At 33.7% G+C, this 26,595-nt stretch overlaps 1 protein-coding gene across 4 annotated transcripts in view; it reads left to right on the top strand.

Moving 5' to 3' along the window:
* The window catches only part of LOC127850597 (uncharacterized), a 35,248-nt gene extending 19,427 nt beyond the window's left edge, over window positions 1-15,821 (top strand). For all 4 annotated transcript variants that reach the window (XM_052383730.1, XM_052383732.1, XM_052383731.1 and 1 more), the window contains exons 2-12: window positions 487-674; window positions 1,194-1,714; window positions 1,850-2,715; window positions 5,076-5,190; window positions 6,121-6,275; window positions 6,665-6,734; window positions 7,130-7,267; window positions 7,585-7,760; window positions 8,393-8,561; window positions 9,271-9,381; window positions 10,093-15,821. In XM_052383730.1, the coding sequence (XP_052239690.1) occupies window positions 493-674; window positions 1,194-1,714; window positions 1,850-2,715; window positions 5,076-5,190; window positions 6,121-6,275; window positions 6,665-6,734; window positions 7,130-7,267; window positions 7,585-7,760; window positions 8,393-8,561; window positions 9,271-9,381; window positions 10,093-10,283 (2,694 nt within the window). In that variant the 5' untranslated portion in view covers window positions 487-492 and the 3' untranslated portion in view covers window positions 10,284-15,821. The remainder of the gene's footprint in view (window positions 1-486; window positions 675-1,193; window positions 1,715-1,849; window positions 2,716-5,075; window positions 5,191-6,120; window positions 6,276-6,664; window positions 6,735-7,129; window positions 7,268-7,584; window positions 7,761-8,392; window positions 8,562-9,270; window positions 9,382-10,092) is intronic.
* The last annotated feature ends 10,774 nt before the right edge of the window (window positions 15,822-26,595 follow it).

Genomic DNA, 26,595 nt, shown 5'->3' with positions numbered 1-26,595 from the left:
GTCTGAATCTTTGCATATTTATAGTTGGGTATTCTGTTATAAATTTAGTGAAAAAAACAACAACAATTTATCTCCTGTTAGAGTTTCTGGAGTATCATTTGGAGTTTACTACATTATATTGTGTGCATTATATTTTTCCTTCTACAATAGCACTTTCAGAATTAGCGTTTGTACGCACTGTGGAGTAATTCCTTATTACAACTCATCATTTGCATATCTGTGTCTCATGGGAACATTGTCCTGTCATGCCACTGTGGATTGAAGGGTATTTTCCCGATATGTTATCATATTTTTCTCCTTCTTTAACCCGAGATGTCACTTAGGTCTGTTAATCATTTACTCGACGCGTCACGATTTATACTGTCTCAATGTGGTAAAATTAGTTGGCTGGGTCACACTATGATGACGTAAAATGATTGATATAAGATCAATTGAAGATACAATATCAACATTATCACAGTAACCATATCATGTTATTTGTTTTAGGACATCATGGGAATTGATACGGAAACATATCGACGGAGAATAGGGGTGTATGTTCATCGCGAGATTGTCATCAAAAGCAAACAACAATTTCGAATTAAAATGTCTACTCATCCGTCATTTGTGCCTACCAGTTTGACTCCTGGATTGCTGATGTTCCTGATTTGTATTTCGTTGTCCGACAGGCAATGGTAAGTGATTTGCATTTGTATATATAGCAACCGGGCTGAGCAATTGTTTCAAATGTACATATATCTTTTATGTAGCTCTTTCGCTAACTTGAAGTTAAATAACGTTTGTTAGATTGACCATTTTTTGTGTATACTGCTCATTAATCGTTTGAGTATATTTCCGATACTTAAGACGTCTAAATGGGCTATTTTCGAGTCTCGCGTCACCGTTGAGCATACATGTTTACATTTTTCTGTCTGCTAAACTACATTTGATTGAAATAGTGTAACACGCGAATGTTGCTTGTGATTTATACTGGGGTAAACTTCGTCTAGCCTTCAAACTGGTGTGTACCCCTATTGCATTGACCTTTCCAACGCGAGGATACCTGTTTTAGTCATGGTATGTTAATAATTGGTGTTTTGTTATAAACGTAGTAGTTAGGAACAATTATTGCTCTTCTGATATAGTTTCTGGGGAGCCATTGTTTGCTATATTGAAACAGTTGCACATTACCATTTTATTGAATTTAATTTTAGCTACTTTACAAGCGAACACATCGGATGGGACAAATATCCAATATGCGGAGTAAATACTATTAAACGTGACTCAAAAGAACTGGCTCTTGGGTTGGAAGAGTCTCTAATGCAAATAGTACTTTTTGAAGATTACTTTATTGTGTTGATGTTTGATCATACTATTAAAACTCTCAACGGCATACCTAGTAAGGTTCTTGATAAAAGATCCGACGATATTCTGTACCGAACACGGACAACTGTAAACGTTCCTTACGGATGGTTAGCTTATCATCAAAAGTGGAAGTTAATTACGAAAACATCGTTGCTCCACAGCCACTGCCGTGCATCAGCCGTTGTGATGTCACTTGCCCAGAAATTCCAAAGCGCCATGAATACCGCAATAGAATCACAATACTCTCGCATGTTCACAAACTTGGATTCACTCAGAAAGCTTAGTGCAGCGGCATTGACGGCTTTGCGCCTGTTGCTTATATTATCTGGAATAGAACCTAATCCTGGACCTTTCAACAAAGCTAATGGAGGTTAGTCCACATTTGTATAGATGTCGCTACTTTATTCTAAAAGCAAAGGAAATATTGTCGCGTTTTGACTAATAATTACCATTGTTACATGCTGTAGTTTTTTACACATGGTATTGGTTTTTATTTATATTCCAGCCGGTAATCCTACTTTCGACGACTGGGCGCACAATTCAGTCTTTGTTCTTAATGTAGACCGAGAAATGGAGGCAACAATTTGGAACAAGAACTCATCAGAAGCTAGATACACCAGTTTCAGAAGGATATTGGTGACCATTGGAAGAAGTTGTGGAAGTAACACTGCATGCATATACGTCCGAGACAAAAAGATATTTCTTCTTTTAAAATCAAAACTACTTTCGAAAATGGACTTTATAAAGGCAAACAAACCATTACCACAATCATTTTTCGTATATCTGAATGACAATGGGGCAATTCAAATTTGTCGCATATCTCCAGATCTCAGTTCTTTTCTCGCACCTGTCAATGAATACATTGCTAGTGGGAATGTTACTTGCCTAGATTATAATGATTTTCAACCCCCAGTATCTTTGGTTCAAAGGAAACAATCTAAAGTATCAAGCATTACAGAGGACAATACCCATTTGGCAGGTTTCAGTAATTCAGTGTATAATTTGAAAATTTACATCCATGAAAAAGAAGAAAGCCCAACTCCCGCGTATCCAGTTGAAAACGAGGAACAAAATACCATAGCCGTTCAAGCTGTTGACGATACGGATGGGTCTCATTCATTTGTTGCTACGTCGTCAGGCTTGAGTGAACTTCCTATTCCATGGAGCTACCAATCTCAGACACAGAGTACTTCACAGGTGCAACAGCATATGGACAACATCACTCCACTACAAATGAACAATCCAAGTATTGTTGCAAGGATAGAACTAGACATATCCGAACGATATGATCAGACGGAAATCCGGTGCAATAGTTCAACTCCTGAAGTATCGAATACACATAGGTGGCGTGGCGAAGCAACGGATTATCCGGTAAGAAAACATATACGATTTTCTGGTACCAAGTCTGCAGATTCAATTTTTAAATATTTTGGTAACTCTTTGTGAGTTCTGATTTGAACAGTACCTAAGCGTGTGATCTATTTAGTTCTGTTGAGCTCAATCGGAAGGAGACAAATAATTGCTGACAAGTTTGCATTTCAATCTGAACTTTATTCAAACGATAGAATATACAGGAGGATTGGATAGCATTTTGTTTGAAGCATGCCAATTAAGTACAGGCAATACAATACAATACGGCATTCGGATAGTTTGATTTTCTTTAAGGTCGTCCATCAACTCAATACTGTTGCCGATGGAGAGTGAAACTTTTTTGCGAATACTGTACTTTCTGTCCGTAGCTACTAAACAGACATGCTCTCATACATCTGAAATTTAAGAATATAATTAATGTGAAGGTCACAAATCTAGTACATTTTGTATTGAAAACAAAAGTTCTAATGACTTACCAGTTGTTATCAACATATTGATTTGACTTCAGCTTTTGGTATACTTATAATAAAAATTGTGTTTTATGATATGTGATATGTGATTTTTGGTTTAATAATAAATTGTATAGCCTTTTTCATTTTATTAGCTTTTGTGAGCACAAGATCGACGTGGAGTAGTGGATATGATTTCCACCTAGCGACCGGGAGGTCATGATTTCGATCCCCTCTGTCCTCAAAAGACCTAGTACTGGTTCTACCCAGGTAACGGACTCGAGAGCGTTTTAATAAGTTCAATGTTTTTTTTATACCATAAAGCTAAAATCAATAAGGTAATATTTAAGTCTAATGTTAGTATGTGCTTATTTATATATAATTCAAGCCAATGTGTAAGAATACTTGTTGTAGTTTTTTTTAACATCTTTATAGATACTGCCATTTTAGGTTAATGGTTGTGTTGTATGTGTCGAATACATAAAATCTCTTAAATGAACACACTACGTGAAAAAAGCAAACACACACACTCTTCACATGAATACAAAAAGGAGAAAAGCTACCACTAAAGACAAACATAGTATTCAGATCATTGTGTAACACACAAACATGTGGTATCCGGTAACACTGATGCCCTCCCAACACATGTTTGGACACAGACAAGTACACTTTATATTGTAAGTAAACAAAAAGAGAAAAGGACCATTCCTCAGCTCAAGCTGGTCGCAGGCACTATTCATTGCTTGACGATCGTTAGAACATTATATTGTTAATTTTTAAGCGGGATTCACCCGAAAATCAAAGAGGAGTTCAACAAACAACAACATGGGACTTTATATTCTTAAGATGAAAACAGAAAAAGGCCTTTTTTACCAAGACTCGTCACATCCGAAATTTCTTGTTAAAGGGACCGTCAACCACAAAAGACGAAAAAAGGAAAGTTCTAAAATACCTTTTTTTACAATTATTAGTTTATATATATTAAAATATCACAACTGGTATATAACATTACTTGTAAAAAGTTCATATTTTTAGTATATTCGGTAATAAAATTTCGCGATGTGAAATCGAAAGTACATCGCGAAAATAGGTGACATAACGATATACACACTATAAATAACGCAAGTAGATTGATCATTTTATATATAAAATATATACAATTCACTATGCATGCACATTTTGCATTCCTGGGTTTACCACGTGACGATGATGTTCAATCCACTTGTGTTATTCATAGTTAACTGGTAGTTACCTGGTACCTGTACCCAGTAAAATTTATTACTGACTATACTGAAAATATGAAAACTTAACAACTTTTTTTAAGTAATGTTATATACAGTCGTGATATTTTAATCAATATAAACTAATAATTGTAAAAAAATACGGTACTTTAGAACTTTTATTTTTTCGTCATTCGTGGTGAACGGTCCCTTTAAGACCGTTTACACATAACGGTTATTTAACTGTGAACGTTTGAGCGAGATCCACATATTAGTTTTACACTATTTGAAAACACAAGCTTCATGTGACTATAAATAACATTTTAAAACAAAGACAAACATATTTTTTACAAAAATCATCGCATCCCAAAGTCCTGTAAATGATCAACAAATTAAGATCATTGGACTGGTTGAATTCGATCCATCATAGAAGTTACAGAATGTTCGAAAACACTAACTTCGGTTCATTCATACGTTCACACTGACGTACAGTAATCATAAAGATATCTTTTGCTCAATGTCTAATTCATTGATCCCAATTAATGGAAAACTGATAAAAATGTAACCAGATACGATGGCTTTGTTCTTTCTATTGATCTACTCATAACATAATAGATCACATGGCAATGACACTGTAAATGTTGATGTAAATGTTGATCTGATAATATTATATGAAATTTGCTTTATGCAGACGGCAAAATATCCTCGCTATGCAGCGGTCGAAGATAGGACGGAATCCTTTAGAAACTGGCCAAGGACACGACCAACAATACCAGCTTTGTGTCAGAGTGGGTTTTTCTATACAGGTATATACAACGCGAGTTTATTTTGTTATAGATTTACTTTTAAAGCAAACGATGTTTAATAATGCTATGCATGCTTGGTTATTTTTCAAATGAGTATTCGTTTTATAAATATTTCTTCACTTTAAAATAATTTGTACGTAATTATGTATGAACTACAAAATTTATTACAAAAAGGTATATCATGAGATCATTCCTATTTCATGTTAATAATTGATTCTTGAAAACGGATAGCAATGATAACTTTAGTTTTGCTTTAGACTGAGTACACATATGCATGTAGTAGCGACTGATTAAGTGTGTTTTGCGCATTTTGGTAACGTATACTTATATTGGAACTATCAAAATGAAGTATTATATAAAGTCTTTGAACAGGTCCATCTCCTTTGATAACTGTTAACTGAGACATACTTACATATTAAAACGGTGTATCTAAACATGGTTTTAATGGTCTTAACGTGATTAACTAACGAGTCTAAACGTAAAAGCTCAAGTTTGATCGCATGAAACGCATACAAATATTAAACATTTTTCTCTCCTTCCTCTGAGATCTAACTGCCCCGTCAAAATCCAACACTCTGTCGTTTGACCGTTTTTATTGAAATATAATTGACTGCGCATGTTTGCATAATGTAAGTCGTGCCTGCAACGGTTTACGCAATACTAACACTCCAATATATTAAATTGAACATTTATAGATCCGCATATTTGTTGAATTTGATTACAATTATTCTTTATTATAATTAAACAGTATGCACACTTCTTAAAAGATAGTCTTTTAGCAAGCACTGCTTTCAATATCCCAAATGAGACAATATTTGTAACATGGATTTTGTAATTTTGGATTTGTTTTTTCAAATGATGATGCAAACACAGTACCTGAAAAGTAATGATGAGTCGTATGCATTTGAATACAATTGTTTCCATTTGTAGGTAACGATGACTTGGTGAGATGTTTCTGCTGTGGTATTGGTCTAAAAGACTTTTCCGATACTGACGACCCTCTACAAGAACATGTCCGTCACTCTAGGAACTGTGCTTTCCTTTTAGTATTGCTGGGAGGCCAAGATGGAATGGAACGATATCATGTACGCTTAACACTCTATAAACGCTTGAAAGTTTTTATTTTCCAATATACTTATTTCAGAGTTTGTTTGATTTTGTAAAAAACCACACACTTAAGTGGGAGTAACACTTATCTGAACGATTTAACCTTATTTCAAAATCGCATACCAGATAAGATTTATTTTAATGATTGTAATAAAACCATGATTCGTACAGAAAAAAGATCAGTGATTTTGTACGAGTAATATGTTTATGTTTATTTTGTTTTCCTCTTAAATTTTGGAGATCGTTATTTCATCTTGTTGCACATATTCAGTTGTAAAGCAAGACGTTCGTTATTTTTAAATAAAAGTTTCAAAACAAGTTTAATCATTCTGTACATATATTGTATTGGATGTTTTTACATTTTCAGCGAAGTTTGCCAACTCATGACCCTGAAGAGATCAGACGCCAGCAGCGTCTACGATATAACAGCCAACACAGTATGTACACGAAACGTAATTAGATCGAGATACTACACAATCCATTCTTTGATATACACGATGCTCTTTCAGATACCTGTGTCAACGACGACGCAACGACGACGACAATGATAATTTTGCTAAAAAATAACGAAATATATGAGATACTTTTGTACCATAAAACGAATGTAATAATTATAGTACAATCACTAAAGAGCTTATAAAATATTGCTATCAATGGTTTATTACAGCTTATTATACAATACGTTATTAAAAACTGAAGAAAAAACTGTTTATATGGTCAACTTTGTTTTCCGTACCCAGTCTAAATTGTAACAACATATTTGATGGGGTTTAATTGCTAAATAAAATGTGGTTACATATACAAAATTTACTGTTAATCTTATGTGCATAAGGTGTTCCTGTGACTGGGTATAGGGCTAGACACGAACGGCTTCGGTCACTGCAGTCTCGATTGGATACTTTCACTAACTGGCCATCACATGTGACCCAAAGACCTCAAGAGCTTGCAGAAGCTGGGCTGTATTACACAGGTATGTACACATGTGGGCCCGTCGTTATGTCTTATTAAATTAATTGTTAATTGTTATTTGCTTCGCTTACAATTCGATGCAACTGTTGCATTATTCCCAAAATATTTTCAGTTAACCGTAATGCCTCGCAGGTATAATGTTTCTGTGAGATGTAGAATATTTAATGCCTACAAATAAAATTCACGAATTTAGTCCGTTTTAAATCTTTTTTCAAAATATTTTCACAAAATATTTTGTCTTGCCGTAGTGGGTTTTTTATATAAGTCCTATTTAGCATCCACCAAATCCCTTTCATTATCTAACAATATTATGACCAGGTATTGACGATCATTGCCGCTGCTTTGCGTGTGACGGTGGTTTAAGGAAATGGGAACAAGGAGACGATCCCTGGATAGAACACTGTCGATGGTTTCCTGCTTGTCCTTATGCACGCGAAGTAAAAGGACGCGATTTCATCGACCTTATTCAGCTTTCAGCTGATCAAGCTGCCGAAGTAATTACGTTATGTACTGTCTGTCAAGACATGCCGATAGTTAAATCTGTATTTATTTTACCCCATCCTGGATCTGGAGTATTGTACTTTTGTGTACTGGCATCATGCTGGGGAAAAAGTGCATATATGCACTTCTATTATTGAAACACCGCACTCAGTCAAAGTGTAGTATGCTCTGAGAATATATCACATATAAGGGTAAGTGCTGAGCCAATACAAATAAAGAAATGCACCCTTGAAAACGACACATCGCTTAATCTTGAAATTTAAGCATAAGGCTTCGCCCAAAGAAGTCTAGGTACTCGTAAGGTCAACACGAACATGATAAAATATTAACGTGTTTACAATTATTATTTTATTAAATAATCATTACTTGAATAGCGCATATTAATTTGTTTACATCATACATATGCGTGATTCAAGTTAAGAAAGGAATATTTGTTCAAACAAAAGTGTGAACCGTTCTCGACTCTACATTGTGCGATTTAAAACAACAGGCAAATACAAATAAATGTATGGGTGCACATTATACTTGCAGTATTTAAGTTTAAAAGTTCGTTATCCATTGCATTTCTTATAGACCTTTGCATGAAACGGATCGATCTAACTATATGTTTTTTTCTGTTTCAAAGGAAAACGCATCGGCGCCGCAACAAGATATGACTAACTCATTGGCTGCCGTGTCAATGGAGGATCCTGTAGTACAGAGAATTGTTGATCGACATGACAGTATGCTGAAAGAGAACATGGGATTTTCTGACGATGAAATCAAACAAGCAGTTGTCGAGCTCGTTCAGCAAGGTATGTCGATAATATATGTTTGTAACACAATAGGGCATTTTAAATGAACTGTGTATACAGAAGGTATCATGCATATTTGATGTTTTAATTCAAATGTAAGACTTGAAATCCTGTTTGCAAATTTTCAATAAATGTAAAGAATTAATACGCTATAAAAAGGAAATACTTAAGAAGTACGTAAAAAAACAAAACATAATATCATATTGATTACCATTTAGTGATTAAAATCAAACAGGACTTTGCGTGTTTGACGAGTTCAAGATCTATGTCGATTGTAATAGATTGCTGCCTAATACCCCTGCTGTAGGTTGGAGATACATACATACACTATGAAACTGCAATATATTTTAATTTCTATTTTGCGAGTATTCATTAGCAAATGATCAAAGTGTAACACAACACTTACGACCAAGCATAACAGTAAATATCAAATATATTTATCAATTTTTTTTGTAAAGTACCTGAGCTAGTCTGAAATTACACCATGTCCTTGTTTAGAGTCTTTCAACTTCCAAATATATTTACATAAAGGAAAAATAAAGTAAAATGTGTCTTAAATTACTGCACAGGTTTTGACATTATACATGTAGCGCCACAATCCGTATTCATATTTTTTTCTAATCGATCAGATAATATATTGCTTTATTTGGTTTCCAATAAAGCTAGTATATTTATCAATGGACATACCAATGCGTTTTATGTAATTCAGGCAATAAAACACCCAGCATTGAAGATATCGTCACCCAAATTGAAGTTATCGCAGAGAGGAACGCAGTATCTCGTGACTTTCAGATTATCCAGAATGTTCAACAGACAGAAGGTACGGACCGGTTGTTCGTTTCGTTGATGATAACGTTATCGTACTATAATGCATTATTATTAATACACTTATTGATTATTTCCGCAAAAGTGTTCGCCATCTATGTTAACATAAGTATAATATTATCTAAAAAGCAAACAATTTAAAACTATTTTATTTACACATGTTCACACACTATCAAATGAACTTCACTTTTAGCAAAAGTCAGTGCGATGATTTAATCCTGTGTCATGGAAAACGTGTTTGCCGTGCAACTACTTACACAATCTAAACAAAACGAATCAGTATTTTATTTAAGCCATATGTAATTTTAAATACTTGTTAACGTAAAACTATGACCACATAATACTGTCTATATATAGTGCTATATGTGACCACCGTTAAACTGTCTTTGAAAAAAAACACAACTCATTCTTAGAACTATGTTAGTATTTCAAGTACTTTCGAAGTAGATCCTAACAAACATGTAATTATTAAATTGATTTCGATAGATCATTATTATAAACAAAACAATAGTATTTCATCTTTCTAAGTAAAGTGTGCCATTTTACGTCTAATAGCGTGTCAAACGTTTCGAGTTTTCGATAAAGCAGCTAAGGATATTTACAAAGTGATACATTAAACGTCCTTCATCTCACCTTACTTCATATTCGAATGATATTTCATTTTCTCGCCCTCATTATTTATATGAATTGCGCGTTTTTTTTTCAGATGAAATGATGGAGGAAAATATCCGGCTGAAAGGAATACTGATGTGCTGCATGTGCAGAACCAATCACGTGAACATTCTTTTCCTTCCATGTACTCACCTAAAATTGTGTCTTGAGTGTTCGAGAAATCTTCAGAGTTGTCCTCTTTGCAAGAGGCAAATCAAAGACAAAATCCGCACATACATGCTTTAATTAAAATCATATTGCCTTGATACGTGTTAACATTACTCGAGTTGTGTCCCCTGATAAGATGGCCGCGTGTTTCTATGCTCGTCAAAAATTGGACAAATTATATTAATTTAAGTGCGAAAATAACAATGGGGATTAGCATTGATCAGTGGAGGGACAAAATAGGATGTTTTTCACAACCGAAGAAGTCAGTTTTTAGGCATAACGTGTTGTGTGTGCATGTTGGGAGTAATTTTAAACTCGCCTTTCGGGTAACCACGTGCTTAATGGCGTTGCTGCTTATTTGCGGAGATGTCGAGAGCAACCCGGGACCTCCAAAATCTGACGGTTCACGTAAAACTACATCATCGCAAAACAGGGTTTTCGACCGCTGAGGCCAACATGAGAATCCAACAACGACCCCTCAGTCCACCAGGCCGGGGACGGGCGCCGCCCAATGGAACCAGGGTGTCGTAACACGCCAGATGTCAATAGCTACGTTTACCACGCCGCAAAATCAACATAGACAGCCAAACCAGCATGCATCTCCTGTCCATGATCATCACGAGACCCAGAATTTGGACCCCAGGGTCAACGTGACCCTCCAGCTCGAGCGGCATGGGCACATGATCATGTTACCTCTAATGCAGCTACTACTACATTTGATCACAATCAGAGTACGGAAGGTATGTTTGACTTTTTAAGAATTATGAAGCAAGACTTGAATCAACAAAATATTACAGTTTCGACGGAAATCGGCAATATTAACTCGAAATTAGACTCAGTTTTGTCAACTGTGAATGAGTTGAAGTCTGACAATGAAAAACTAAAACAAGACAATATTTCTCTTCATCATGAAATATCTCAAATGAAAAGCAAACTAGACCAGTACGGAAGTCAGTCGCGTAGAAACAATTTGAGATTTAATGGCATCAGTGGCAATATTAACGAGCAATGGAGTGTAACTGAAGAAAAACTTCGAATTTTTTTAAAAACAACCTTGAACTTTGGAGACGAAGCGGACCAAATCGACATTGACCGTGCTCACCGGATTAAATCGAATGACAGCAATGCATGTACAATTATAGCTCGTTTCGTGCGCTTCAAAGACTGTCAATCAATTATGACTAAAGCCTCGAGTGTACTAAAATCGGACACAAACCCTAAGTACTCTGTACAACAAGACTACACAGACCGTGTAAAACGACATAGAAGAATACTCGGGGAACGCATGGTACATGAACGCAACAATGGGCATTACGCATCTATTCGATACGACAAGTTGTTTGTAAATGACACCATCTATAGATACGATGATAACACGGACCAAATTGTTTACGTTGGGAAGCGCTCCAGACCACGTGCAGACGACCGGTCACATGGTAACGCTCAGCCAATCAATGGAGCTACGCCAAATCACGAAGCGAACAGGCATTCCGATGACTCTCTCTCCGAATAGGGACTAGGTCAAGGTCCTAATGCGAACATTGTTTATAAACATTCTAGCGTTAAGGTTATTTCATGGAACATTTGTGGATTAAACAAATATTTTGAAAACGCCGAGGTCACTAATTTTTTAAGTACATTGATATAATACATATTTGTGAAACTTGGGCTAAATATGTTGGGGATTTTAATGACTTTATAAAATCGTATGTTCATTAGGACTTTGTGAGAAAGATGAAAAATAATGCTATCAGAAATAGTCTATATAAGTAGTAAATTACATAAGCAAGAACCTATTCGACGAATTTATGGACAATTTGAAAACTGTGTTATTTTGTACTGTGTATACTCTACCTTGTATGATTGTGAGGATATTATAATGTACTTTACGTATGTATCTCCTGAAGGATCATGCTACTATACTGATCAAGATGAGAAGAATAGCATATCTCAAATGTATGATAATTTAGAAACTATAACTTATGATTATCCACATGCATTGTTGTACATTGCAGGTGATTTGAATTCCAGATGAAAAGATTTTTTCGATTATATCTGTTCGATGATCTCTTTTATATTTTTGGTAATATAGACTATGATGGAAGCACATTTGATTTTCCTACCGAATAATAAGGATAATATACGTGGTAATAATTATGGTAAATCTCTGGTAAATCTATGTAACATATTTGACATACACATTCTCAATGGCCGCTTCCCTGGTGATAGATGTGGTGAATTTACATGTTTTTCAAATGATGGCGCAAGTGTCGTTGATTATATGATTGCTTCATCATTACTTTTTCAATACATTAAAGACTTCAAAGTTTTAGACAGGGACGATTCGGATCATTTTCCGGTTTCTTGTGTATTTGAATTTCCATACAGGTCAAATACTATTGTAAATAATATTAATGATTATCCACTTAACACATGGAAGAAATTTCGATGGCGTAATTCGTTATGTGACGAGTTCGTACTAACGTTAAGGGGCTTATTACAGAGTCGGTATAACACTTTGCTTGATACCATAGATTCTAATGTTAATTCTGCGGTAGATCTGATTACAGCTATATATCAGGATGCCGGTAAATGTATGCTGGTTAATTTTCGGTATTTTTCATCACAACCACCTTGGTGGGATGACGAATGCGAATATTTAAAGTCGGTAAAATACATCGCTCTTCGTAAATTTCGTAGCTCCAATTTAGAGTCAGATCTCAGATTGTTTAAAGATAAACGAAATAATTTAAAGAATCACTGTAGGTCAAAAGTATACGAATATCAAAGGTTAAACCGCCAAGAACTAGTTAATTGTAGGAAAAATCATACAATGTTTTGGAAACTTTTAAAGAAAAGTAAACCAGCCAAATCAATTGACTCTAGTATCTCACAAATAGAATGATTGCAATATTTCAGTGGCCTTTTATTCGATGAAAACTCTATTGTTGTTGATTCCACTGTTGGAAATGACCATGCTTATTCTGATGATACGGCGAATTCACTTAAGGATTCTTTCACATTGCAAGAAATTGAATGGTCAATATCCAAATTAATAAATGGTAAAAGTTGTGGTCTGGACGGAATTCCATCTGAATTTTACAAGTGTTCACAAACGGATATTTCTCCAATAATGTTGTTGTTGTTTAATAAAATATTAAACACTGGTAACTTTCCCGAGTCGTGGGGTCAAAGTAGCATTACACCGATTCATAAGTCAGGTCCAAGTAATAATCCTGGTAACTATCGTGGTATATCTATTACGAATATTCTATATAAAATATCCTCTGGAATAATTAATAAGAGATTGTATGACTGGGCAGAGGAAAATAATAAGATTGATGAATCTCAAGCAGGTTTCCGTATAGAATATTCGGCAGTTGATAATGTCTTTTGTTTACAGGCGATGGTCCAAAAATATCTTTCAAAACGTGGTGGTCGATTCTATTGTTTGTACGTTGACTTCCGTAAAGCCTTTGATAAAGTTAACCATGTCAAACTATTTTCATCATAAGAAAAGAAAGGAGTTTTTGGAAAGTGCCATAGAGTACTTAAATCTATGTATTCATGCTTGACTTCTCGTGTAAAAGTCTCAAAAGATGTTACAGATGCGTTTCCCTGTAATATTGGAACCAGGCAGGGAGACAAATCGAGTTCGACTATTTTTGCGCTATTTATAGATGAGTTATCCTCACTTTTAAGGATTAAATGTGAAACTGGTATTTTCATAACTAATGATATCCCAGATATTTTATGTCTAATGTTTGCAGACGATGTCGCCAACTGTGCCGAGACCGCCATTAAGTTACAACAACAAATTGACATTGTTGATCAGTTTTGTACTGATGCTGGTATGGAAATTAATCTTAATAAGACCGAACTTACTGTATTTCGCAATGGTGGTCTCCTCCGGAGATATGAATCTTGGTTCTTCCGCGGACAACAACTTAACGTTACTCCTGTATACAAGTACATGGGGTTATTGTTGACTCCAAAGTTAAGCTGGAGCTCAGCCCATGATAAACTAGCTTCCCAAGCAAGCGCAAAAGGCACTATTTGCAATACGAAATTATCAGAAACCATTTGGTTTTTTTCCTGCAAAGGACTTATTTAAAATATTTGACACTATGGTAAAGCCAATATTATGTTACGGTTCCCAGATATGGGGTTATGAGTACAGCCCAGCTATTGAATTTGTCCATAATATGTTTTGTAAAAAATTATTACATGTTCGTAAAACTACCAATACTTGCATGGTTTTGGGGGAATGTGGAAGACTCCCATTATGTATCACTTATTTTACAAATTGTATCAGGTACTGGTGTAAACTATTGACTATGACATCTGATAGATACCCTAGGCAATGTTATATTATGCTTAAAGCAATTGATGATGCTGGAAAAATTTGTTGGGCGACCAAAGTAAAATTTATACTTTTCACATACGGTTTTGGATATGTGTGGATATCACAAGAAATTGGTGATTGTGATATGTTATCAATGTTTTTAGAAATAGATTGATTGACTGTTTTACTCAAAACTGGCATGACACCGTGAGTAACTCAAGTCGTTGTCACCATTATAGTCATTTTAAAACCCTACTTAATATTGAGCGATATTTGATAATAGAAATGCCAGCCAAACACAAAATAGCCTATGCTAAATTTAGATGTTCAAACCATAAACTACAAGTTGAAACTGGCAGACACCTGAATATTACTTTCCAGAATCGCGTGTGTAATGTTTGTTCACAAATTAATATAAATATGACATATGTGGATTGTGAATATCATGCATTTTTCTATTGTGCTAAGTATACAAGTATTAAAAATCAGTTTCTGTTCAACTGGTATAACTCTGGTACTGACTTGAATAACTTCTATGACTTATTGTCAACGAATGATTTTGAAACTATTAGAAAATTAGCAGTGTATATTTTCTATCTTATGAATTCTATAAAAGACTAGATACATGTATCAACATTTTCTTCAGTACAATAATAATATGACACAATTTTGCAATCTCTGTATATTACATGATATGTATGTAGAAAATAATCTGTGTATGTTTTCTATCTAATGAACTTTAGAAAAGACTAGATACATGTATTAACATGTACATCTGTACAATATTACTATGACATTGTAATGTAATTTCTGTATATTACATGATATGTTTGTAGATAATTTGCAATGTATGTTTTCTATCTTATAAATTCTAGAAAACACTAGATATACATACACGTATTAACTTTTACATCTGTACAATATTACTATGACACAACTTTGCAATTTCTATATATTACATGATATGTATGTAGAAAATCTGTAGTGTATGTTTTCTATCTTATGAATTCTAGAAAAGACTAGAGACTTCATAACTGTATAATACTACTATGACGCAACTTTGTAATTTCTATATATTACATGATATGTATGTAGAAAATCTGCAGTGTATGTTTTCGTTCCTATGAATTCTAGAAAAAAAGACTAGATACATGTACTAACATTTACATCTTTACATAATACCACTAGGACACAACTTTGCATTTCTGTATATTACATGATATGTATTTTGGGCCGGAGGCCTCTGTTTCTTTAATAAACTGTTGACTGTTTGACTGTTGACTGACTCTATTTAGAAATAACGCGAGTAAGTACACAACATAAAATAGTACAAAATGAAACACCCAATACAACAAATAATGAAACTCCAGAAACTTTATCATGAGAGAAATTGTCGATCTTATCCACTACTTGTATAACAGAACATCAACTATTATCATAAAATTATCACAACTGGGTTCACCGCATTCGAACGGTCAATTCAGAACACTGGAACTTTAAACCGGTTTGTGTAATCCAACCCGATCATAGATATTTGCAAATCAACTCGAAGTGACATGTGTCGTGTATATTTGAAAATGCTATATTATCACCGACTTTAATCCGTTTAAGTGTCAAATTGAACATACACAATGGCGTGTGAACACTCAAAATAGGGCAGCAGCGTCGTTGAGTTGTTATTTCGAAAATGGAGCTTGAGTTTGAAAATGAACTCATGTAGTTTGTGGAAAAATACTATTCTGAGAGAACAAAGCAAGCAGTGTTTTTGTAGCAAAGTTAACAGTGGTGTTTTTTAAGTTGTGGAGGATTACACCCCTACATCGATTGAAGCACTACATCTAAATGTATTCCACACCCATTTACATTGATATGCCAAATATAAATACTGATTCCAACTATTATTTTCAAGTCTTCCCCTTTATAGATTACATTTGTTATCACATACTGTATAATTCACACTGACGCAGATATTGACATTGATTGCTTCAAATTTAATTGTATCCAAATGCATATGAGTTTAAACAATCACTTGTTAACCATTTAACACTGAAATGTTTGTTCATAATGTATACGTCTTACTACTGATTTTTTTAACAATGACATCCCCACCCACACCCTTCATAAAGTTTTCAATATGCGACTTTTTTCATTTTCTCTTCATTACAACAATGTGTTCTTAATTTGTTTAATCTCATTAAAACACTTTATTCAGTGGACAATACTTTTTGTGTATTCTGTTAAATGAAGTTGACGCTTTGTGGTAACCTGCATTGCTGTTAATTTCTTGTTTATTTTTTATTTTTAAGGCTATTTATTTCAAACTATATAACATATATTTCGATTGCTGAAAACTAAACGTTGTGTGTGTAAATGTGCAATATGGTTTAATAACTAAATAAATAAATGTTGTATTCCAACATATCAATAATATTGAAATATTTCGAAGATATTTACATAAGTGGCACATCCAGTACAATTGGACGTGTGGGTTTAGTATACAGCCAATGAAGGCCACGAAGTATTTTCTTTACGATTGTTTGTTGTTGTCTATGACCGTTGCAGATACGAAACGTTAAACAAACCGCATAAATATTCGTGAGCTAATCTGGAAAATCAGAATTGTATGTCTCATTTATGTCAAAGTATTGTTATAAATATTATTTAATTGTTTGCGGTCAATTCAACCTGAGCTTATGTTTTGGTGTGACGAAAATTGTAGATATAAACAAAGGGACAGTAAACTTAATGATATCATGTTAATGTCACATGACATCGATAATTTTACTAGCGTGATTAAAAATATGACATGGGCTGAATAAAATTTATTGCGAACATGTAGCGATCTGACGATAAGACATTTGACAGCCCCAAGGGATTTTGAACATCTCAAATAGTTATAGTAGCCAATATCAAATGAAGTAAGCTCATAGAAAGTATTGGATTGAATGATACATAAACTCAACTATTGAGTTGTTTGAGTGTATAAAGGACTTTGATAAAACATATTAAACTGTAATTCTTGATTATTCTTGATTGCGTGTATTTGTTTCAATAAGCTGCTGTCTGATATAAGATACTCGTCATTATCTTAATATTGTGTAAATAGTCACAATTTGTGTAACGATGTGTTTGTACGGGTATGGTTTTGTTTCCATTATCTGTAAGTGAGGTTATAAAGTATGATAATGAAACGCAATCCGCGGACAATATGGGATAATATGAAGATACTTACATATCATGTATGGTACAATTTATATGCTTTCCATGACAAAAAAAAACCCCGAAGAAACTATGATCTTAAAGAACATATAATATCCAAAACTGTGAACGCTCATATGCTGAAAGAAGTACATTCTTTGACTGGAATGACTATCGACAATTCTCTTCTGAGATGGAATCATTTTTTATCACGTGTTGTTGTTCATGCTTAGGTTTATGTGAGGTTCCAACCCGAGTCAAAATGAGCCGAGCAAAGTGATTTAAATTAGTAAGTTGACTAATTACCGAACTTACTGACAGTTTGTCGACAATTGGTGTCGAGTCAAAATGAGTCGACCAATACGATTTTAATTAAATAGTTTACTAATTTTCTAACTAACTGACAGTTTGTCTATTCGTTCACCTCAATTTAGCAAACTGTGAAAACATTATGTACATGCCAAATTCTTCATATAAATGTAAATATAATATTACATTACATAACCTAACATTACATATATATAATATAAATTAAAATTTTCCTTTTTTGCGTTTTTTGTACATGTTGTATTGTGTTTATATATATATAGATGATCATATACGCTTCTTTTCATTAATGTACTTTTTGTGTGCATAACATCAGAATTGCAAGTTAAATAAAGAAACCCATATCAACTTCTTCGCGGTTCTCATGTTTTATTCCTTTCACAAAATTGGCACTTCTAATGTAATGAAGGAACTAATTTCCGGGATCGCAAAAATGTAGGAACCAATGCCCGGAGTGCCAATGTAATAGAGGAACCAATGTCCGGGCTTTCAAAATAATGTAGGAACGATTGTCCGGGTTGTCAAAATAACGTAGGAACAAATGTCTGGGTTGTCAAAACAACGTAGGAACTAATGTCCGCCTTGTCAAAATAAGCGTAGGAACGATTGTCCGTGTGAACGATTGTCTTTGATCCAATTTCGAAGTCTTACTAGGTTTGAAATCAACCACTTTCCCATCATTTTACCTCCTAGAATTGACTGCCTCAATCCCTTTCTTACGAGTAACATCGTCCTTGGGAAAAGTAAAAATCCCTTGTTTCCCTTGTCCGGACGTTCCTTGCTCCCGATAGCAACACACTGAACCATGTCGAACAACGATTGTCAAGCAAACCAAGCAGTTGTAACACACGCTTTCAACAAAACTTAATGAAAATCTATAACAAAATAACACGATATCGATTGTCAAAGCTCTAATGCGAAATAACAATGGACGAATTTCCGTGTCATGCGTGTTCGGAAGAATATACGTAAATCCCACAATAGGTAGCGGAAATACCCGAGCGGGTTACGGAAATTACCGATCAACAAAACAATCGGTTTTTGGTAACACAATATTTTTTTACATTTTTTTTGTTGATAATTTCAATCGCCTTATGATATATTTATTATAAAATAGCATTTTTCGTCATAAACATGACCGTTCACCTTTAATACCATTATTAATCAGAAACGTGTACATTTAATGTATCGTGGAAGCATTATTTATTGCAAACGTGTTTTCTTTTTTTGTCGCCAGCAATGTTGCTGGAAAATGTGTATTAGACTCATCCTATGATGTAAATTCTTCATTTGGCACTAAACGTTATGTTTCGGTAAAAACGTTTGGCAGTTGAAAACGTTTTGTTAACTACGAATTTAATTTAATATAATTAAGCTAACTAATCTTACCTTTGTAAAATGACTATTTCTATGACGGTATCTGTAATACCCCCGCAGAATTGCACCTAACCGTATATATGCTTTCAGTCGTTAAATAAATAGCCGTTGTTTTTTTTTCTTAAAAATAAAACATATTTGTTATACAGAGGATTTATAATATATTTTTTAGTTTATTTATGAATAACTAATCGTTATACTGCTTCGATACATGTTCATTAAAATATACAACGTTGGCGAAAAGCATCTAAATATTTTTTAAACAATGTTTTTATCTAAACGGGAAAATTATTTGAAAGAGTGTACTTATAAATCCAATCTGATAGCCTTTTCTCATTGTCTCCCTCATTCGTTTATCGACATACTCTCTGTTGCACACCGAAATTACAACCAATAGCATTCATTAAGGCAATAAGGTCAGCCTATTAATTGAGGTTTGCAAAACACAGGTTTGTACATTATTATGTATAACTTAGAAAGCTATACCGTGCAAAGACCAAAAAATATAATTCAGCATGAGCCTGAGTTCTAAGGGTAGAGGTAACATATGTAGTTGGGTACAAGCCACTTGTTTAATTAACCCATTTATTCCTAGCGTATAGAAAAAAAGGCCTTGGCAAACAACGTAGACCCAGATGAGACGCCGCATGATAATCATCAGTTTTGTGAACAGTTTTGATCAAAACCGCATGTCGTCTATAATTAAAAAATAAAAATGAAACCGACGTGTTATAAGAGAAATGTGTTAATTTGTTGAAAGTTGAACAAATGAAAGGCGTCCACTTTATATTTGTATCAATTATCTCTCTGTCAAAGACCAAGACAATCATATTCCCTCGAACACCCATCAGGCAATATTAAATGCGTCTAGTGCGTATTGACCTTATCGCAACATCCGGGCACTTGCGTCAGTTAGAGTTACATGCCCCTTGACGACGGTGAAAACAAAAGCGCTGTCGCCATTTTATTTGCATTGAAATATTTAACACTGCTCGCAATTTTCTTAAGTTAAGGCACATCTTCGCGTCTTTTTTTTAGAATAAAAATACCCAGAAATAGAAATTCTTTCATAATAAATTTAATTTAATGAACGAACACAAATAAGGATGAAAACAAACAACCAATAAATTTTAAATATATGCAACATATAGTAGCTGATTTGAACCTCTATATTTGTTACCTTATTACCTTGTTACGTATTAAATAAATTCTCATGATAAATGTTATTGTTTTTATTTAATTCACACCAATTTCGACACTTTTTGTTTCCGCATGTTAGGTATTTGAATGCCCCTTTCTTCATCACAAACCGATTATCTCGTTATGATCGGATACTGTCCAGACAAAGAAAACACGGTGTCATAAAGCCAGCTGGGGACCTATACTTGGGGCTCTGCATCAACCACATGTGTTCATTAAACACAATTTATGATACCTCTATGTCATCTCTTGTCATACTGAGCAGTCATTTAAGCCAAATTTTAAATGCCAAAATAATTGAATATACAGTTGCTCTGTAAAACACGTTGACACCTTAAATAAACATTTAATTAAATTAAATGCAATATTTTTCATTTGCTTGTTTGCATCAGTTTTAAAATCGTGTAAGCTTTTGTATTCTGGTGTTTAATTGCCCCTTTGTTTTGCATAATCCGATTATCTCGTTTTGATCAAATATTGTCCAAACTTAACTGACAAAAAGGTGTCATAAACCACACTGGGTGGTCCAGACAGTGTCATTTAACACGATAGATGCCACCATGTCTCCTCTTTCTGGTAGTATTAAGCAGTCACTTGGATGAATAATTAACGCCTATGTACTTAACAGTTGCTTGAATTAGATATGTGACATATAGTCAAATATAAAGTCATGTCCAATCTAGATTATCAGAAATTTACACCGTAAAGATACTAGCCCGATTAATTTATTAAAGTATTTACTAATTATAAAATTAACGTAAAACAACAAGTAACGTATTTAGCGTGTATCAGTTAATTAAAAAGACGTTAGGTTAGAGACCAACAAACACGCCGCGCTGACACAGACGTATCGGTACGACCAGATATTTTTCGTAAATGCGTAAAATAGATATTAATGTCGTAATTATACGTCCAGTTTATAAAAATTAATGAGTAAATCTTCATGAAAAAGGCTTATTTACGGCTGTACGGCCCTTATCTAGAGCTCTGTAATGTTGTAAATGTAATTGACAGTTTTTTCTCCATTGATCCTAAACCATTCCTTTAAGGCTCATCTTCTAAGAAAGCATACAATCTTTTTTTATCTGGAAATGAAATGGTATATATTCCTTTGCAAAAGAAGAAACAGCATTTTAGTTTTTGAAGGTTTTAAAAGACATATATATATATATATATCATGTGCAATTACGAAAAACACTAGAATGTATGAAGATATCAAAGATAATAATATGGACTTGTTCTGGAAAAAGGATTTGCCATTTATTTGAGTTTTGGATTTTTCTGCAGGGTTTTTAATTTCTAGTTTATAAAATATTTTGTTTAGTCTTGCAAGTATGTTTTCTACAAATGTTCTTTGAGTACATGGTGTGTTATTTGTATTGGTTAAAGATTTAATATGCATGGGTATGCTTTTGAGTAATGTGTAGTACCGGTACATCAGGAAAATACTTGAAGGTATTCTGTATATGTAATATATATTTAATATCAAAATAATAGAAGTCCTTGGTTCTATAGTCGTATAACTGGTCAACATATATAATGTTATAGAAAAACGTCTTATTGTTTGAAGTTATGTCTTTATTGTTCCATAAAATAGTTTTACTGTTGGTTTGGGTTTATAGATTATGAGTAACATTACTCCATGCGGATAGAGCATTAGAAAGAAACATGTTTTAGTTAGCAACTTCATGTAAAATATTTTTGCTGATGTTACATTCAACAAGTTAGGAATCACCATATTATTTTAGAATTCTCTGGTAGAATAGTTAACGTGGGATCCTCCTGCTATGTATGTATGTATCCATGTTTATGTGTGTAATACTTTATGTGAATAAAAGTTGAGAGTACTTTAATAAATTTTTAAGTCTTTTAACAAAAACCTTGTATTTCTTCCAGGATAATGCTATTTAGCTCTTAAACCCTTTGATATCGCTCTGTTCCAGCAAGATGAAATAGATAAAACATTAAAAAAATGAAATTGGAAGTACATGTACAAGAATCTTTTGTCTGATGTTCAATTTGAACACACAGTATTTCATGTTTGCAGCCTACATATTATTTCTAACATAACCTGAATTTCCATTAATGCGTTGTCCAAAATTTTACAGGCTCTGTGTACCCATATTGAATACAATGCTACCAGTTTGTAGCCGATATTTAGTACAATGCTGCCCGTATGTAGCCCATATTGAGTAAAAGGGCTACCCGTATGTAGCCCATATTGAGTTAAAGGGCTGCCTGTATGTAGCCCATATTGAGTAAAACGGATGCCCATGTTGGACCTATATGGGTCCCATGTGGGCACCTATATGGGCCCCATGTGGGCTGCCAACATGGGACCCAGATGGGTAGTGCAACCGGGCTCCATATGGGTCCCATCTGGGCTGCCCCATATACTTTCATGGGGCATATAGGTCCCATATAGATTGTTTGCTGGGACGTCATACCGTATTAAGATTTAATGTTATGACAATAAACGATCGACATCATAAAAAAGAAATTACGTTTGACAGCAACGGGGGTAAATAATGGTTGAAAAACAAATATTTATACAGATATATGTGTGTTAATTTTAATATTTGTCACTCGTACTCATTACAATGAACACAACTAAGGCTTTCAGTAAGTCATGTACCAGATGTCCCTACGTATTTTACAGCTTCACATTAGCATGATAAATTGACATAGTAGAAATATAATTATAATGTTCGAAGATGAATGAACCCTGAAAAGAACGACAATACTCATTACATCAACATCTATAAGGATACTCCCATTATTACAGAATAAACGAATTTACAGTGTCTCAGTGAGAAAGTTAATCATGAATGTCGCCGAACTCGATCATCGGCCACTTGGTCGGGTCATTTTTCCAACATCCAGCTTGCAATTTGTACGGACATTCATTAAGTCCAATTAGTTTTATTTTCTGATCATATCGGGCTTTCGAAGTGCAATCTTACCCTTCATAATAGTCAAAAGACATTTTAAACACCAATTACAGGACATTTAATTACCTATCGACTTCCCAATAGGAATGCAATTGACGAAATAGCAGCAGAGGTGCTCAATCAGCGTAGTAAATCGACCGTATCTAGGGCATTGTTTTCACCGTCGCTAAGGGACTGCCCCTTTTGTGACGTCATCGCGATAAGGTCAATTGGGTACTATTAATCTAGTTCAGCATCGTCGATGTTTAATTTAGTAATTGAAGATGAATATCAGATAATATTTTATGTTCTCTAGTCAATTATAATGTTACTTTAACTTAATTTTACAAGTGCATTTCTCTTTAAAACGTTGGCAAGCGCGCCCTTTAATTTGTGAATTGATAGAAAAATTTGCCATGTATTTGTGAGGAAAGTTACTACCGTCAGGCCATGCATCGTCATTGACCCTTTCAGTTCACAATGATATATATATGAAAATAAGGATCCTCTTAATTTTGTCTGTTGATTATTTTAAGGTTTTATTATTTTCTAAAAAGAACATTCATATATGTTAAATATAAAGACACATATAATTTATGATGAAAATGTTGAAGACAAATATCTTCCTATTGATAAAACGGCGTGTTTTATTTCTAAAAATTAATCTTTTATATGTAGCGTGAAACAAAAACTCTCATAAAAAAGGATAAATAGTGATGACTTCCGTCTGTGTATGGTCGAATGTTTCCGCAATTGTTAGTAAACCCTATGCAGTCGAACAAGTAAAATACTTCTTTTATTTTAATTTTTTATATGACATAGCGAATGCGGCATTCTATTGGTATTTTCGAGACAGCTATTTATTATGGAAATTTAATGTAATTAGATGTGCTTTAGGGCATTTTGTGGAAAATAAATGACATGGAACATTTGCAAATTGTATTTTAATACACTTAGTGTTTTTGTCTCATATTTATTATTTTGATTGAGTAATCAGGCGTTTTAATAGATTCAGTCTTTTTTTAGTGTGTGTGTTCGCCTACCAAAAGAGGGAAGTTATCTGATGATTCTTAATACATTCAACGTAAATACCGATCATATTGAGGTTTCGTGAAACAACAACACCATTCACAATAACATTAGTTTTTTATCTATTAAAAAAATGAATTTTCTTCATTTTTCATGTTTTTTCACTACTGTCGACATTTGGGTAATTGTCCACATGGTGCTCTGGTGACGATTTGTGTTCATTATGACATCAACATCATCATCATCATCATAATCATCATCATCATCATCATCATCATCATCATCATCATCATCATCATCATCATCATCATCATCATCATCATCATCATCATCATCATCATCATCATCATCATCATTATCATCACCATCATCATCATCATCATCATCATCATCATCATCATCATCATCATCATCATCATCATCATCATCATCATCATCATCATCATCATCATCATCATCATCATCATCATCATCATCATCATCATCATCATCATCATCATCATCATCATCACCACCATCATCATCATCATCATCATCATCATCATCATCATCATCATCATCATCATCATCATCATCATAATCATCATCATCATCCTCATCATCCTCATCATCATTCTCATCATCATCATCATCATCATCATCATGGACCAACATCTAGTTTAGATGCAGTAATTTATCTGATAGTACATTATATTTTGTATTTATTGATTAATGTCGATTTAAAGTTATCTCGAGTTATTCAAATATAAATTTCTATTGACCGGTCGGTCCAGTCGATATCGCCATAGGATGCTGCTGTAAAGAGCTTCAATTACATATAACCATATTGGTTATAAACATATTTGTAATTCAAATAAAAAGGAAAATATTTAAAAAGGCGCTACACTTAATTCAATCAGTTTATTTAGATAAGACATTTCTTGTTTGTTTGATGACCCATGCACTAGTAGCATAAACGAATCCATGAGGACGAGGAATCAATTATCTATCAATAACTAATTTCTTTTCTGATCATTATTATATTAAAGTGAACTCAATTTACGCTTACAGAAAGTCTTATCAAACTCGCCTCTAATTTAGAATAACATTTTAAATTTAGTTTCATGAAAGTATAATTGGTACGTTTAAGGGCATTTAAAAAATAAACAAAGACAATATAGAAGCAATTTCGTCTGACCAAATCTAATAATGTATGCATGTTCGACGGTTGTTTATAACTTACATAGATCCAAATGCCGGTTTAAATTCTATTTCGTATACTTTTTCTGTACATGATAAATTGGAATTGAATTGGCTATAGCCTTCTGATAAAACATTAACATTTGAAAAAAATGAGGACGTAATTAGACTACACGTGTTAGTAATGCTGAAATTGTATGAAAATCACTAGTACCTCTTACCTAATCTTCTATGCTTTTATTCTCGGCAAACACCAATTGTCAATATTGCATTATCATTCAGATTGCATCATAAGAACACGCCTTAGCATTGGGTCACCGAATAAACCGGCCGGATCTAAACTAAACATTCGTGTAATAAGCTTATATAAAGAATTTTGTTTCGAATCTAGCACGTTGAACGCTTATTACATGGACAACTCATTTATAATTAAACAGTTCAATGCAAACTAGTGGGTAATAAATAATGTCATTGTACTCTTTTAGCATCCGAGAGATTCGTTTAATACATGGATTGATGAAACTTATTTTAGCTTTGTGCTAAAATAAATTTAATGCTTGTATGAAATAATGATTGCACAAACTTCATATAAATCACACCTTCACAGAACACAATTATTTGAAAATGTCGTCCTTATGTATTTATCGTGATATATAACTTCAATATCAGCAATACACCATATGCGTATGTTTTTCATTCGAAAACTTTGATAAAATAACTGTAACAAATCAAAAACATCTCGGTCAAAATAGCATGTATTTTTTTAAATTAAAACACTGTCTGTTTGGTTCGAATTGTATAGTTA

Source organism: Dreissena polymorpha, chromosome 11 (genome assembly GCF_020536995.1).
Source record: "Dreissena polymorpha isolate Duluth1 chromosome 11, UMN_Dpol_1.0, whole genome shotgun sequence".
NCBI lineage: Eukaryota > Metazoa > Mollusca > Bivalvia > Myida > Dreissenidae > Dreissena > Dreissena polymorpha.
The sequence above is the reverse complement of the archived record's forward strand: the minus strand, read 5'-3'. Positions and strand labels throughout refer to the sequence as shown.